The sequence below is a fragment of the Hemicordylus capensis genome, chromosome 4 (assembly GCF_027244095.1).
Source record: "Hemicordylus capensis ecotype Gifberg chromosome 4, rHemCap1.1.pri, whole genome shotgun sequence".
Lineage (NCBI taxonomy): Eukaryota > Metazoa > Chordata > Lepidosauria > Squamata > Cordylidae > Hemicordylus > Hemicordylus capensis.
This window is the reverse complement of record NC_069660.1, coordinates 209518978-209534738: the sequence shown is the minus strand read 5'-3', so window position 1 is coordinate 209534738 and position 15761 is coordinate 209518978. Positions and strand designations below refer to the sequence as shown.

Here is a 15761-nt window from a genome sequence, read left to right as displayed (position 1 = left end):
TTGTGTGTGTTTTAATTGTTTTATATTAACTGCCCAGAGACAAAAGTTTGGGCAATACAGAAGTTTGATTGATAAATAAATAAATGACTGATTTTTTAGTCAACCTAAATTTCCTGATTTCCATATACCATCTCAAATATTAGGAGCCACTGGACAAAAGTTGCTCAGCCTTTTGGATAAAATCAAGTGTAGTAATAATATAATATCTTTATATAATATATTATCTTTATATAATATAATAATATAGTATCTTTGATATTATAATAAATCAAAGGAATAACCCTTTAATTGGCCTTAAATTGAGTTGTGGAAATGATTTGCAGCAGATGATTAGTGAAAATGCAAACCAGTGGCTTCATCCTTGGCCCGAATTAATGAGAGTTTTTTTTAAAAAACCAACACTTTTTCATAGGTGGTATATGGCCCCTTCCAGATTAGTCTATATTAACAAGAGCAGTTCCCTTCTCTGTTGGAATGGCTGTGGGTCAAGGGGAACATATTTTCACTTATGGTGGTTCTGTCCTAGTGTTTTTTCTTTTTGGTCAGAGGTTTTAAAGATGAGTAAAATCACAAGGCAGAGGCATTAATAAATATATTTTCAGGAGTTAACTCAGAGTTATCATCAAAGGATTTGAAAGTACTTAAGCTAACAGCTGCCAGACTGTATATAGCACAACAATGGAAAAATAAAACTATGACCCTTGATACTTGGTGTCAGCACAGGTGGCATATAGCTATATCGGAAAAACTGACCCATACTATTCATCTTTGATGGGTCAGGCTAATCCCAATGTTTGTGTTTTTTACCACATGGTCTGATTTGATTTTATTTACAAATCAGGAAAACTCTGCCTTCCGACAACATTAGCATCTGGATTGTTAAATGATGTTGTTTTGTATTTAAATAGAAATTAGAGCTTATGTGATTTGCAGAAAGATACATATTCACTATACGTGATGGTTGTTTTATTCTAAACGTGGTGTAGTGGTTAGAGTGCTGGACTAGGACCGGAAAGACCTGAGTTCAAATCCCCATTCAGCCATGAAACTAGCTAGGTGACTCTGGGCCAGTCACTTCTCTCGCAGCCTAACCTACTTCACAGGGTTGTTGTGAAAGAGAAACTCAAGTATGTAGTACACCGCTCTGGGCTCCTTGGAGGAAGAGCGGGATATAAATGTAAAAATAATGAAATAATAATAATGTTTTGTGTTATGTTTATCCAATTAAAATTAGGCATGTGCCTGAAATGTTTCGGAAGCCACTGTAAAGGCCTCCGAAACGTTTCGGCGCTGGGGTGGTTTTCAGTGTTTCGGCACCGGCGGGGGTAGTACTTTAAGGGCGGGGGAGGGTGTACTCACCCCCCGCCGCGTTTCCCCCACTGGCGCTCAGTAAATTTCAAGCCCCTCGGGGTGGCAGCATTCCTCCCTGCCGCCCCGTTCCCCCTGTCGGCCGGAAGTGGCTGGAAGTCACGAGCGCGCGCGCGCTCATGACTTCCAGCTAACAGGGGGAACGGGGCGGCGGGGAGGAACGCTGCCGCCCCGAGGGGCTTGAAATTTACAGAGCGCCGTCGGGGGAAACATGGCAGGGGTGTGTGAGTACACCCTCCCCCGCCCTTAAAGTACTACCCCCGCCGGTGCCGAAGACCATTCGTGCACATCCCTAATTAAAATAATGATCAGAGACCTGTGATTATGCATAGAGATAATGCTACAAAGAACACACAGAGAAAAAACAAAGCATACCATGAAGTACAAGCCAAGTAAAAGAAGTTGGGTTAAGCAGAACACAGAGTTAATACTGAAACAACATTTCTTTTTCATGGTTGAATGTAGCTATGCAATTCTTACACAGCTCTAAGATATAACCTAACTTACGCTTGAGTTAGAAAAAATATAAAAGTGGACATCAAAGTGATTTCAGTTGCATATCCCTGCTTTAGTGGTTAGTAAAAATACTCATCTTATTGGAAATTTGTAGCAAGAGCATAAGATTAAAAAAAACCCTCTTAATGTTGACCAAGACCGAAACAAAACAAAAACCAACAAGAATAAAACTGCAGAGGAGATGAACAGATTCATGAAGGGAAACAATTCAAAGACAATTCACACTAAGTCAACATTTTTCAGGGCACACCCAGACTGTGACCCATTTAAACTCATTTCTAAAGACTTTTCACAACATGGCAAATCACTTTTTGGATGCAGGCTGATGCTTCCAAGTTAGTTTGACATGCATAAATCCACTGACTTCAACCACTAGAAATGTGTCCTCAGAGGAGGATCATACATACCTAGATTAATTTTATGTTCAAATTTTCTTATGGCTTTATCAGTGGGGGTGGAGAGTTTTGCTGAATTGCAGTTGGGAGTCTGTCTATTCGCCTGAAACAAATGGTTTGTGATATAATGAAACTTCCATCTAAAGCCATACTAAGTTCATGCATTAGTTCTGGCACACATCATGCCCCTGATCTTTTTACTATGGTTAAGCAATTTGGGTTGTGCACTTCTCTTCTCTAGTGCCAATTCACAACATTTATTGTCAGACCATAATGGAGCCATTTCTTTCAACGTAGCTCAATTTTGTTTTATAGCCTGTAAAATATGTAAGTGATGTCTACCTTGGTGTAGCTTTTTTTGGTTTGCTATAAATTGTATGATGGTTGCTATCTAGTTGATGACCGTAATAAAGTATCTATCTAGTGCAAGTTCTCCCCACCCTCACCCTGGTTCAAAACTCTGATTAACCTTAATCACAGTGAAGACAGTGGCAATATAAGTCTTTACTATGATTAAGGCCAGTGAAGGGAATTCGCATCAGAGAGGGGAGGGCGTGCATGATCTTATTACATCCACTGTACATCTCTCAGTCAAAGGACTTGGAGCATCAGCTCACAAAGGCAATATCCTGCCTCATCAGATGCCAGAAGTGAACAGCAAAGGTAGGTGACTGAACTGAAGATAACAGCAGAATGTAGACCCTAATTTCTGGAATACTAAACATGAATTATGATTACTATGCAAGTGCTTATCATAATAAGCCAGTTCACCTTTTAAGTGCCACAGAACATTTCTGCTCCTTTAGCTAAACTGGAGTTCTTGTGCATTTAAAGAATGCACTCTATCACTAATGAAGGCTCCCTCCCTGTAAAGGACCTCTGACTTCAGCCTCAATAGGTGCAGCTGGATTTGAATGTATGGCAGCACAAACTCGCTTAAGAGGGAGAATGACAGATTCAGGCCCTCAAGCTAAGCTGTTTTTGAACAACATACCTGTGGGTTTCTTCCTCCAGACACGGGATTTCGCTTTGTGACTTTTTCCATTGCATCATCCCAGTCCCAATCATCTTCATCATCTTCGCAGCTATCATCAAATTCATCAGTGTCTGCTTCCAAGCCTAAACCTGGTTCCTCCTGCACTTGAATTATCTCCTTTGCAATCACTTTGATAGCTTGTGTGCATTCACTAATTTTTAAAAACACACACACACAGTTAGCAACATCTTCATGAAGTCAACATACAACAAATCAGTAAGCTAGCAATGGAACACAATTTGCTCTCAGGCTGAGCTAGCGACATGCTCAGGTGGTGCAACAGACCTCACCATTTCTGCCTTCAAGTGGGCAAGCTCACTCATGCGCTCTCTCTCGCTCGCTCTCTCTCTCTAACATTCCTGCATGTAGAAGATGCCCCGCAAGTTTAAAACAACAAACTAGCACAGGCTGAGGTTAAACTTCTCTCCCCAATATGCTGGCTTTTTTTGTTCAGGAAGCATTTTTACATGGAAGGACAGTAAAAAATGGAAGTCCAAAGTGTTACATGTAACCAAGTCCTTGCACTCACTGAGGCTCTACGCACAAACAAAATGTGGAGCCGAAGAGCACTGTTCCCTCTAAGGCATGTGCATGTGTGTGCGCTCACAAGTTTTCTGATGTCCGCTCAGTTACTTTTAGAACCTGCTCAGGTTGAATTAGGAAGGCCCCACTCTGAATGCATGAGCGCATACAGTGCCTTGATTCTGCCACCCAGAATAAAACTCATTCCGCACAGAGATGAAAAAAATTAGAGGGGCCACTGCCGAGGAGGGTTTGGTGGGGAGAGCAGGCTTAGTCCGCTCTCCCCGCACACAAGCAGTCATTCGCTGCTGGGTGGCCAGATGAGCAGCCCAGATGAGTGGCGGCTTCGGTCAGACACTCCAGCGCCCAGCCGCGGCTTGCTGGGGAGCTCCAGAGGAAGCCATGTGGCGCCCCAGCCCCCGGAATTGTAATTATTGTTGGTTGTCGCCTTTGTGTTTTTAGACTGTAAGCCCTTTGGAGACAGGGAACTATTTTTCCATAACTTCTGCTTTGTAAACTGCTTTGAGAACTTTTTTGTTGAAAAGAAGTATAATAATTATTCTAAATCACCACTACCACCACTATCCATTCTACCACCTCATTCTGCTGCTTGGGCAGACCAGCAAAATTTTGCCTTATTCCAGCAAAATCCTCTGGCATCTTGAGCTGTGCCTTTTGAAAGATACAGAAAGCAGTGAAACATATTGCTTCTTTCCAAGCATTAGCCCAAGTTCTGGGAGGTTCCTTTACCCTGTTTCCAAGCAAGGTAACAGCACATTTCACTTCCTTGTGCTAAGAGGCTTGCAAAGTAGCAATATGTCTTGCAATTTTGCAAACCTTTTTCACAATGGGGATCTTGAAGAGAACCACAGAAGCTTGTCCCTGCAATGTGACACTACAGAAGAGATCCTGCACCCACCTGGAAGGAGCATTTTGCAGCGGTAGTGGTGGTGACTACCAATACAGGCTGGCTAAGAAAGCCAGCTCAAATTTGTTGACTCCTCATTTGCTGAGAGGGTTCTTTATAATACTTTGAAATAATCTATTTACTGGCATTTAGGAATTCTATCTTCCCATACTAGGGAAAGAAGGAAATCCAGGAGGAACAAGAAATTCAGAAGGAACTAGAAACTAAAGAACAAACATAATTAATTATTGGGTGCTCAATCTTGTAGACATACAGGCAGTTTAATACAAATTGCTGTATCCGAAACCAGTACGGTAATTCCCTCCACCCAGTGTTCTAATTTTTTTCGTCTGTGTGCAGAATGAGTTTTTGTTCTGGGCAGCAGTATCAAGGCAGTGTGCGCACACATGCAATCAGAGTGGGACCTTCACGATTCAACCTGAGCGGAATCTAAATTTAACTGAGCAGCATTAAAAACTGTGTGAGCGCAAACACATGCTCACACCTTAGAGAGAACACTGCCTTCACCTGAAAGAAACTATTGACAAAATCAAGTTATTTGATTCTCAAAACTGGACATCCATGTGTTACATTAGAACAAGAATGAAGGAAGAAACTAAAACAACATGTTGCTCTTCTTTAGGTAAACAACATATGCGTACTCTCTTTTTCTGCCCATAACCCACACAGTCAATCCACAAAGCCAACTAAAGCTAGCAAAATAAAAGTTGAACGAGTGGGGGAAAGCGTTGATGAGCAAAGCTCTGCTGTTTTCAGACAATCTGAAAATCACCTAAATAATTCAAGTTTACATTACCTGTCTGAAGACTCTGCATCATCAAATTGTCCTGGAACTATCTGGCTCATAATTTCCTCCCTGTAACTCATTATTACCAGTAGGTGGTCTCCAATGCACATGACCTGTGCCACCCTCTCCGTTTTCTATAAGACATATATGCAGATAGTAAGGCAGCATATATACATTGGATGTGCTCTGTCAACATGCCATGTGCTAGAATCCTTCATTCCCATGGAACCCATAAGCAACTGTCAGAAAGGTGAAATAAAACCCATCATTTTGCCACTCTGCCCCAAAGCTATGAGTGTGATAGAGTGGTTAAAGATAATTAATGAATAAAATATCTAGAGATGTTCTGATGTGTCCCAAGTGTTCCTGTACTTTGGTTAAACAAACTGCTGCACACATTCCAAGATGTGAGAATTGAAACATGGATATTTTCCTGACACAGCACAAGGTTGTATTTTTTAAAATCCAATTTTGTGCTGCTTTTTTAAAACAAGCCCCAATGGAGCTCTCACATGATCCAAAACTATATGCTCAACAAGAGAAGCAAGTTATAAATAAAACATAACAACACAGCAAGAACTGAACATATATGCAAACACAGAACTGGCTCTGCATATTACCACATATCATCCGTTTCAGACTGCCCCCATATTTAGGGTTTAATAGTTTAATTGTCCTAGTTTAAGCCATACCAAAGGGTTGTCCAATCAGTCATTTGACTGGAAGGACTACAATAGTAGAAGAAGGGGCTCCAGGCAGAAAAAATACATTATTTGAAAATTGATGGAAAGGGAAATATCAGTTCACAGGGTTATTCAAACATAATGCATGCTCCAAAACACTTCATCTTAAGATCACAGGAACCCTGAGGTTAAAAACCTACCCAGAAAGCTTACAGCAATCCTAAACGTGGATTTCTCGGGCTAGCCTGATAAGGACGGTGTGTGATAATCCAGCGTGATTTTTATAAATTGTGACAAACCTGATCACAAGGATGAGAATATAGCCTATTAAATATAGTTTTATTAGAATCCTTGTGATTCCAAATACAGAACTATAGGGCAGAGATTCCACAGAGTAGAAGGCTGCAACCTTGTGTATGTGGCATTACACAGGGTGAAAGAGTTGTTATTCTTCTGTTACATTAAGGCTCTGTGAAGTGGCTATGAGTTAAAAGCCACAAAATCCTCATCTCACATTTATCTACTGAACTCAGACGGTGGCCTCTGGCAAGCTACTATCTCTCAGCCTCGATACCCTGTCTGTTGTTTGGGGATTAATAATTCTGACCTAATTCACAGGGCTGTTGTAAGGATTACTGGGACTAACTAAACCCCTCCTGTATTCTACCAAAGAAAACCACATGGCTCTGTGGTCGCCAGGAGTAGACACCGACTCCACAGCACAACTGTACCTTTATTCTTCATTATAAACACCAACATCCCACCAGTCCGTCCAATGGATGCCCAAGAAGGTTAATAACAATAACACTGACTGGACCTTGGAAATCCGCCGCTTGTCACTGTAGAGAATACTGAGCTAGATGGACCAATGGTCTGATTCGGCATAAGGCAGGTTCCCCTATGCAACAGGTTTTCGATCTTACAGGACTACAATAAATACACACCAAAGCAGAATATATTTATTATAATAATTCTATACGACATTACATACACGCAACATTGTATATAGGCGATTATACTGCGATTTCCCAGCAAGGCTGATTTTGCCTACCTGCTGCAAGGGGGCAGAGCCCACTCCGTACCGGGGAAGCCGTTCAGCTTCCGACCCACTAGGCGCTGCAGGACGGCAGAGCCCACTCCGTACCCGGGCCGGCCGGGAAGCCCTTCGGCTTCCGACCCACGAGGCGCGGATCAGACTCCTCCCTGCAGAAGCGTCACAGACATACGTTGTACGACGGCCGTAAAGGGTCACGTCAAAAAAACGCGGGGGAAGAACGCACTTCCCAAGAGTAGGTAGTAGTACAGGGCGGGTCTTTGCATGGTAATACAAGTATGTTTTCAGCGTGGACACGCAAAGATGCCCCCAAACAGTTGTATTGGAACGTAAACTGATGGGCAATGTAGATCGCAGCAGCAGTCCTCCTGCACGAGCAATATCTCGCTGAAGCTGCTGAATTAAACAATTAGCCCAGTATACTCTTGCAGCGGCACGATCGAGACCATGGTGGGAGGAGGAGTACTGGCTTTAATCCTTTGTCTGATCTGAAGGGTATCTCGTCTCCTGGGGCAAATAGCTGCCACGGTGAGGGGTGGGGCAATAGGGTGCGAGGCGAAGGCGAGTTAAAGCTCTTCTTCCTCGGGTAATCCGGATAGCCTCGCCCCCATCAATGTTATTCACATTGTCAAAACAAAACACGCAGGCAAAGGCCTTTCCTAGCTGTACAATTTATGCTTTTGACTGCTAATGTCCAGCTGCTTACTTCGTACTGACTGACAGCCGTTGCCAAATCCTATACATGTTTACTCAGAAGTAAGCCTCACTGTATTCAGTGGTATGGCACAAATAAGTCAATGAGCATGGCTATCTAAGACTGCGTCCTATGGACACTGACTTTGGAAGAAGCCCCATGAAACTCAGCGAGACTTTCCTCTGAATAAACGTAAGTAAGGTCAGGATACACTGAACGCAGCCGAGCCGCGAGAGAAATAGAACCTTCTTTCTCAAAAAGCGTCTCCGTAGCGTTCACAGTTCACTCTTTAGACAAGCTGATTGGCTGCGACGGTTTAGATTTGTGACGTCACCGCGCCCTTGACCACTTGCAGGCTTAGGAACAACAAACAGTCATCAACAGCCGTTTGAGAGGAGGTTGAGAGAAAGAATTGGCAGGCTCCTCTCGAAAAATCCTGGGGGAATCTAAATGGATCCAGAAAGATGTGAGCACATTGGCATTAAAACTGCCCCAAATAAAAATAATGAAGAGGCAATTAAGCATTGTGGAAAGGCTTTATTTTTTCCTGATGGGTTCCCCTTAGCATGTAGTAATATTATTGTTGTTGATGATGATATTACAATATACAATACAATCTAGTCTACAATATAGATTTTAAATAATTATTCCTCTCCCAAGAAACTCTGGGAACTGTAGTTCTCTTGAAACATACTGTATATAATGGATATATTATGAATGTCGTGTAGATAAAAAATGGTAGCCAACATGCAACCCTCTTATTGTTGTTTACGATAATATTATTATTGAAAACAAGAATACCAGTGGTTGGAAAACAAAGGTATCTGGATTCACATGAGCATGGCACTGGGGGTGGTTTCTCAGATGGCAACTGAGCTACATTTACTTTTACTGTGAAACCTGGGCGCTTTCCAGACTAGCCGCTCAAAAGCGGCAAAATGCTCCGTTCAGGCAAATCACTTTCAAAACGTAAAACTTGAATGGGGAACAGTCTCGTGAAAGCTAACAACCTGGAAAAACGAGACCTTTTTAACGTGGGATAAATGACGTCGTAGCACTAAGTCGCAGCAATTAAATTCAAACCAAGGCAGCCGACATATGATCGGCACCCTGGTGCTATCGTCAGGACTGCGGTGTCATAACACAGGAAGTGTGGAAGCACACTTCACAGACGTGGCGTGACTCCGTTGCAGGGTCTAGTCTGGAAAGCGTCCTGAAGTACGATCTGTGTGGGAAATATTTACTGGAAGCTCAAAACATCCATCAACAAATGACCATGTGCAGGCACGCACCTAAGTCACACTACTTCAGCTCTCCCTCAAATCTGTAATGTGTAGATAACATTGGACAAGCCTCTCCCAGCAACAATATGGAAATTACAGTACTGGACAGGGTGCTTAAAGTACAAGAAGGGTTTGCAGGATATATATTCATGGCTCAGGAAATCCACTAGTCTATTTGTCTGTGACAAGTGAAAAAAATCCTGACAAGCAATATACCAGCATAACTCCAGGAACCATCTGATGAGTAAAATAATTTGTCTGGCTGGTGAACTGAGCCAACATTTCTTGAGCACTGTATATATCTATATCTCAACACACATCACATTTTTCCCACACCAAAAGACTTTAGCTGGAAAAAACATGAACCATGGGGACATGATAATGCCAGGTCACTAAAACTGTGAGATTTTTATATTGTTTACTGTGAGTAGATACAATTATTACCATTTTAATTAGAGATAGCCAAGTCTCCAAAAATAATCAGAAAATCCAATATTCAAGAAAACTGCCCCATTTCACATTAAAAATACCCTCACTAAATTACAATATCCAGAATTCCTTAAGAATCCTGGCATGACAGTAAAATTGCTATGAAACTGATGCTAGTCTACAGCATAGATACACCCATCTAAAAAATCTGTTTGCTGTAATATATGCTTATTATTATTTTAATTATTATGTTGAATTTGTAATCTCATCTCCATTACAACAATTTAAAAGACAACAAAAATAAAACCACTTCCCTTCACCAGTCTTAATCAGTTTCATGGTTACAAGCTCGTAGTTACAAACTTCTATTCAAAGCTAATTTTGCCAACCATGAAAAACACAGTACATTGTAAATTCAAATTTAAAAATAAATAAATAAACAGGACATAAACATCAAGGGCAATGGTGGAGAAGTATATCTGCAGAATAATGTCTGCTGTAAGCTTGTTACACATTGCTCTGTGAAAAATAACAGTGTTTTAAACATTCTATTAATACGGAATATACATTGTGTTTTGAGTTTTAAATTTAGGAAAGCAATTCCTGGTTTGTCTTTAAAAGTCTTCTGTTTCCCCCCCCCCTCAAGTAGTACATCTCAATCAATTTTAGTGCCATTACTGGGCTACACCCTAGTACCAGATTCCCCACTCCAACCCCAATTTTTCAAGGTGGTTTGACGTTACCAGGCCTCACCTTAGAAATGCATGCATATATTTTTTAGGCTAGTGTTAATACACTGTGGCTAACATATGAGCAAGAATGCACCAGTGCAGCAAGAGAGAGGCCTAATGGAACTTCCCAACTAACTGTACCAGTGCAGCAGGGAAGCAGCACGTTTTGATGCCTCCTCTTCCCCAGGAAGCCCTCTATGCCACCCCAAAATATGTCCCCACAGGCTGCCCCAGTGCACCCTTGCTCTATGTGTCAGACTCTGGCTTTGTGTAAGGTCTTTAAGAAATTCTGAAAGTCAGCAATACTTGGGTCTTTTTATTTTGGCTTTATTAATTAAAGGTATTTATATATGTCAATTATTAATACATGTATTATTGATAAAGCTGGATCAGTATAATTATTAAAATCTAGTATTTGTAGAAGTTTCCCAGTCTTTGAAAATACAAACTATCAAATGATGTTATTTCTCTTCAGAAGTCAGCATGTCAGAGGAGGATCTATGTGCCTGGGAGCCCTTAGCTATCATGAGTGAAGGAGATCCTATTTCCATCAGCCATGCTTCTCTGGAGATGACCCATGAAGACTCACTTAAAGTTGAAAGCACAGCTTCAGTGATCTCTCAAGTGTGTACACTCTAATCTAATCAGAGTTGCCTCCTGCCAGTTCAGGAGTGCAGTTCTTTGGGCTGTAGTCATCATTATTGTGTGTATATATGTATTCAGTGTCTGTATCACTCCATCACAAAAGTTCTCTTGGGACTTTTACACACAGCAGGCTTTACAGCGATTTTACCGGGAGGCTTAACTGCGAACTCAAAGTTGTCCTCTCAAAATGACACAAATAGTGGATTTTTTTTACCCCAGGTATAAATTGGGCTACACTCTAAGGCATGGTGAAAAACCCGAATTGTGTATCAACTGCTCCCCGATAACTCACAAGGACTTAGGGGTAAATCTGGTCGATATGTGAACGCACTCCCTCTATTCCAGAGGAGATGCGAGTTAAAGGGCTTCAAAAGCCCCGTGTGAAAAACTTCTTGGTGGTTTATAGTACAAAATTAAATCAATAAAACCTTCATACAATCAAAACAGCTGAAAAAACACTTTTAAAAAACAGCATCCATAAACACCCAAGGCAAGAATTAACACCCACCCATACTGCAGATGAAAACATCCATTTTATCTAACAGGTCTCTGAAACAAAACCGTTTTCACCTGCCTTCTAAACAAATCAGAAGGCAGAGAAGAGTAGGCACTGCCAGCAAGCTGCAATAAATTGCAGCTAGGGATGATGGGAGTTGTAGTCCAGCAACAGCTGGAGCCTGGAGAGCCTCAGGTTGGCCACTCCTGCTCTAGATCTTACAGTGGCCCTCTTACTAGGGCATAAGCCTCATTAAAATAGTGGGACTTGCACTGTTTGTAATGGCTTGCACTGTTGGAAGATCTAATGCTAGGGATGGAATTTATGGGACAAAGTGCACCTAGCGCCTTCAGATATGCAGGGCAAAAATGATGGGCTTTAAAGGTCAGCACTAGCAACCTTGAACTGTGTCCTGAAATCAACTGGCACCCCATACAGATCTTTTACGACCTGTGTTGTAGTTCCCTACAGTCTACTCCTGTTACAATTCTGGTTGCTGCACTTTCAACCACTTGTAGTTTCCAGATAGTTTATCAGACACTGCTCACTTGGTTCCCACAAGGGCCCTATTGCCCGAACCATAGAGTTGCAAAGGTTATTCATGACTCTTCTTTTTTGGTGGGTGCAGGATGAAGTGCAGCATGATGAAGCAAGGAATAAAAGTGAACTTGACTGCACACTTTACAAGAGAGACCATCTTTTTGAGCCTCTATTTGAAGATTTCATATATGGTATGTGCCTCTTTGCTTCAGTGATATGGAGCAATAGAACTCTCATTCCTTCTTGAGTGTTAGAATGATTAGCTTGAACCCTTTACCCCATGTTCCTCAACAGATCCATGAGCACCTCTACAATTATGGAAATGTTCTACTATATCCAATAATATGGATATCTACTATATTTACTATAACTCCTGCTAACTTGGCAAAGAGGCACCTTTTAATGTGGTGATTCCCTTTATTGAGCAGGGGGAGAGTAACTGGCTGTCTCCACCCCCAGCACAGTATCTCTAGTGACTGTTGCTGGTGTCTATCTTATGTTTATTTTTAGATTGTGAGCCCTTTGGGGACAGGGATCCATCTTATTTATTTATTATTTCTGTGTGTAAACCGCCCTGAACCATTTTTGGAAGGGTGGTATAGAAATCAAATTAATAATAATAATAATAATAATAATAATAATAATAATAATAATAATAATAATATATCCATACTGTAACATGGCTGATAAAAGAGATGCTTGGTCACATAAAGACTCTTCATACATACTGCAGAGCTAAGTAATCTACTCCCAGAAATGACTGCTTAAAGCATAGTTTTTGTAAGATACTGCTCCGATTGGCAGGAGTAGAAAAATAAACTTTAAGAGCTAGAAGGGACTTTGCCAGCCTTCTAGTTAGAACAGGAGTCTGATACCTCAACTCTGACAAAAGCAAAAAGATTCCCTGATCTGTGATGGCGTTATGGAATCTATTGGCCTGTATTTCAGATAGGCTGAAAAAGCAATAGCAATAGACTGGGTATATGCAGTCCAGAAATCTAAGCAGTAGGCAATACGTACTCAGACTTAGGAAGCTTTGTTCAGATACTATGAAATTACTGGTTGATAGGGACAACAGACAGCCTGAAGTTTTCTGAGAGTCACATGACCTTGATTTAGGCTGGTATTGAATCATTGTGTCTTTAGGCCAGGGGTAAGCAACTTTGGCTGTCCAGAGTTGCAATTTATTGTAGCTGGGGATGATGGGAGTTGTAGTTCAGCAATAGCCAGACAGCCAAGATTGCCTACCCCTCATTTTGGCCATAGCTTCCACATTAGGGCATTAGAGTATTTCCGAAGTATTTATTTACAGCATTCAGCTGGAAGTGGAATTAAAGCAGTTGTTCCATACTGCACTTTAGCATTATAGTATCCAGCAATGCCTATCCACATGGCAAAACTTCTATTACAACATCTACTCAAAAGTAAGTCTTAGGCAGCATAGAATTCCCCTGGAACTGTCCCTATAATGAGAAACTGTCTTCTTGTGACTTCTGCGTGTTAATTACTGGTTTCCTCTGTGCAAATAAGGCAATTGCTCATGGTTTTTATTGTATTGTATTGTATTGTATTGTATTGTATTGTATTGTATTGTATTGTATTTGTTATTAGCACTATGCTGCAATTGTTCTGGAAACCAGTAATTAAAGAGCCAATTAGGGGGCAAATCAGTGATACTGTGTCCCAGCTCTGTCATACATTTATGGGAGGAGAAGCTACAAGAAGGAAGCTTCCAGTTAAAAATACAGTAGCCTGAAAAGACTCAATAGCATTTTGTCAGTACACATTGAACATGCTGGTAGCACAATTGCATTTTAATTAAACACACACACACACACACACACACACCATGTCTGGGAGGAAAAAAGGGGATGCAATATCACCAAAAGCTGGGAAATGGTCAGAATGCAAGTTACATTGTCTGGAATCTCTGCAATGTGGAGTGAACGAAGGATGGCAATTCCAGCCTGAATAACTGGAGTGGAAGCTGGCTGTTGAGCCATGCTTGCGGTAGTGAACATGAATTGTCCCCTTTGCTAAGCAGGATCCAAGGCACTATTTGAATTTGAATGGGTGACTACTTGTGAACACTGTCTGCTGTAAGATATTCCCCTTAGGGCATCTGCGTTGCTTGCAGAAGGTCCCAGGTTCAATCCACAGTATCCCCAGGGCATTTTCCAGATTACTCCCTGCAACAGGTTCGCAACGTGTCCCTCCAAATTGCCCGTGTTGCGACATCATGGTCACTGCACTGTCAGCAGGGTGCTGTCCATATTTATTGATGTGTTTCAACCCTATAATGTGGAGAATGTGTTGCTGGAAAGTAGCTGTATTTTCCCATTTTTAGGAGGCTTGTTCCATAGTTTGTGCATTGCAACGTAGTGTAGTGTGGACAGTGGAGCAAGTGAGCAGGGATGGAAGGAAGGAGGGAGGGAGACAAGCTTGGAACATAGGAACATAGGAAGCTGCCATATAGTGAGTCAGACCATTGGTCTATCTAGCTCAGTATTGTCTTCACACACTGGCAGTGGCTTCTCCAAGGTTGGAGGCAGGAATCTCTCTCAGCCCTATCTTGGAGAAGCCAGGGAGGGAACGTGGAACCTTCTGCTCTTCCCAGAGTGGCTCTATCCCCTGAGGGGAATATCTTGCAGTGCTCACACATCAAGTCTCCCATTCAAATGCAACCAGGGCAGACCCTGCTTAGCTAAAGGGGACAAGTCATGCTTGCTACCACAAGACCAGCTCTCTTCTCTGAGGAGACGGAGGGGAGGGGAGGAGGGTAGCCAAGGAATGGAGATGTGTGTGTGGTCAGCCTCTGGAAAGAGCCCCACCTGCTTGCCTGCCTCTTCCCCAATCCACACTTTCAGAGAGGGGGCCAGAAAAGCAGCTTCTCTTCTTAGAGGTCTCTTAGATGGGCTTGGTTGCAGGTGTGTGTGTGTGTGTGTGTGTGTGTGTGTGTGTGTGTGTGTGTGTGTGTGCACTGGGGCTTGTGGCAAAGAAGAACAAGGCGGGGGCCCCGTGTGTACCCTCCAAAGGTAGGATGAGCTCCCAGGGGGCTGCTCCCCATTCTCTCCCTCAGCTCTCTCTCTCCCTCGCTGTCCGAGCCCGACTTTTGCACAGCACAGTGGCGGCGCCTCTTCTTCTACTGTTGCTTTCCTTTTGCATTCTGCTTTTGAGGCAAGCACAGATCTGGCCACTTACTTAAGAGGAAGCCCATTGAACTGAATTATTTACTTCTGTGCAATCCCATTTGTTTACTGCAAGGCAACGGACTTTCTCCCCCTGGTGTACTGCAAGGAAGCCCAGCGTGACTCATTCACCAGCAAGCCTGCAAACTGTTCTCAATGCCATGTGATGTGGAAGTCTCATTCCGCAGTTCAAGGATTTGTTACTATCTAAAGCCCCTCTCCGTATATGGTTTTTTTTGGTTTATTATTTGGTTGGGTTCTTGCGCAAATGGACCATCCCTTTCTGTTTCCTTAACATGGCGGTAATCAAGGGATTGCAGTTTGCGCCATGGTGCTCCTCTTAGTGGCGGTTTTGCGCAAAAGCACCCGGGGGGCGGGGGACTTCCTCACGTCATTCCTGCTCTGCGACCCCATTGGCCCAAAATGGAGGAAGAGGAGAGGGCAGTGAATATGATTCTGGTGGAAT

At 42.3% G+C, this 15761-nt stretch overlaps 2 protein-coding genes across 2 annotated transcripts in view; one reads left to right on the top strand and one right to left on the bottom strand.

Annotated features, from left to right (window-relative positions):
- The window catches only part of RIOK1 (RIO kinase 1), a 44964-nt gene extending 37503 nt beyond the window's left edge, over positions 1–7461 (bottom strand). Inside the window, exons 1-4 of the mRNA XM_053244405.1 lie at positions 7287–7461; positions 5562–5686; positions 3274–3466; positions 2292–2382 (exon numbers count right to left, since the gene is read on the bottom strand). Coding sequence (XP_053100380.1) covers positions 2292–2382; positions 3274–3466; positions 5562–5662 — 385 coding nt within the window. The 5' untranslated portion in view covers positions 5663–5686; positions 7287–7461. The remainder of the gene's footprint in view (positions 1–2291; positions 2383–3273; positions 3467–5561; positions 5687–7286) is intronic.
- Positions 7418–15761, top strand: part of CAGE1 (cancer antigen 1) — a 50193-nt gene continuing 41849 nt past the window's right edge. Inside the window, exons 1-3 of the mRNA XM_053244404.1 lie at positions 7418–7524; positions 10902–11050; positions 12196–12298. Coding sequence (XP_053100379.1) covers positions 10910–11050; positions 12196–12298 — 244 coding nt within the window. The 5' untranslated portion in view covers positions 7418–7524; positions 10902–10909. The remainder of the gene's footprint in view (positions 7525–10901; positions 11051–12195; positions 12299–15761) is intronic.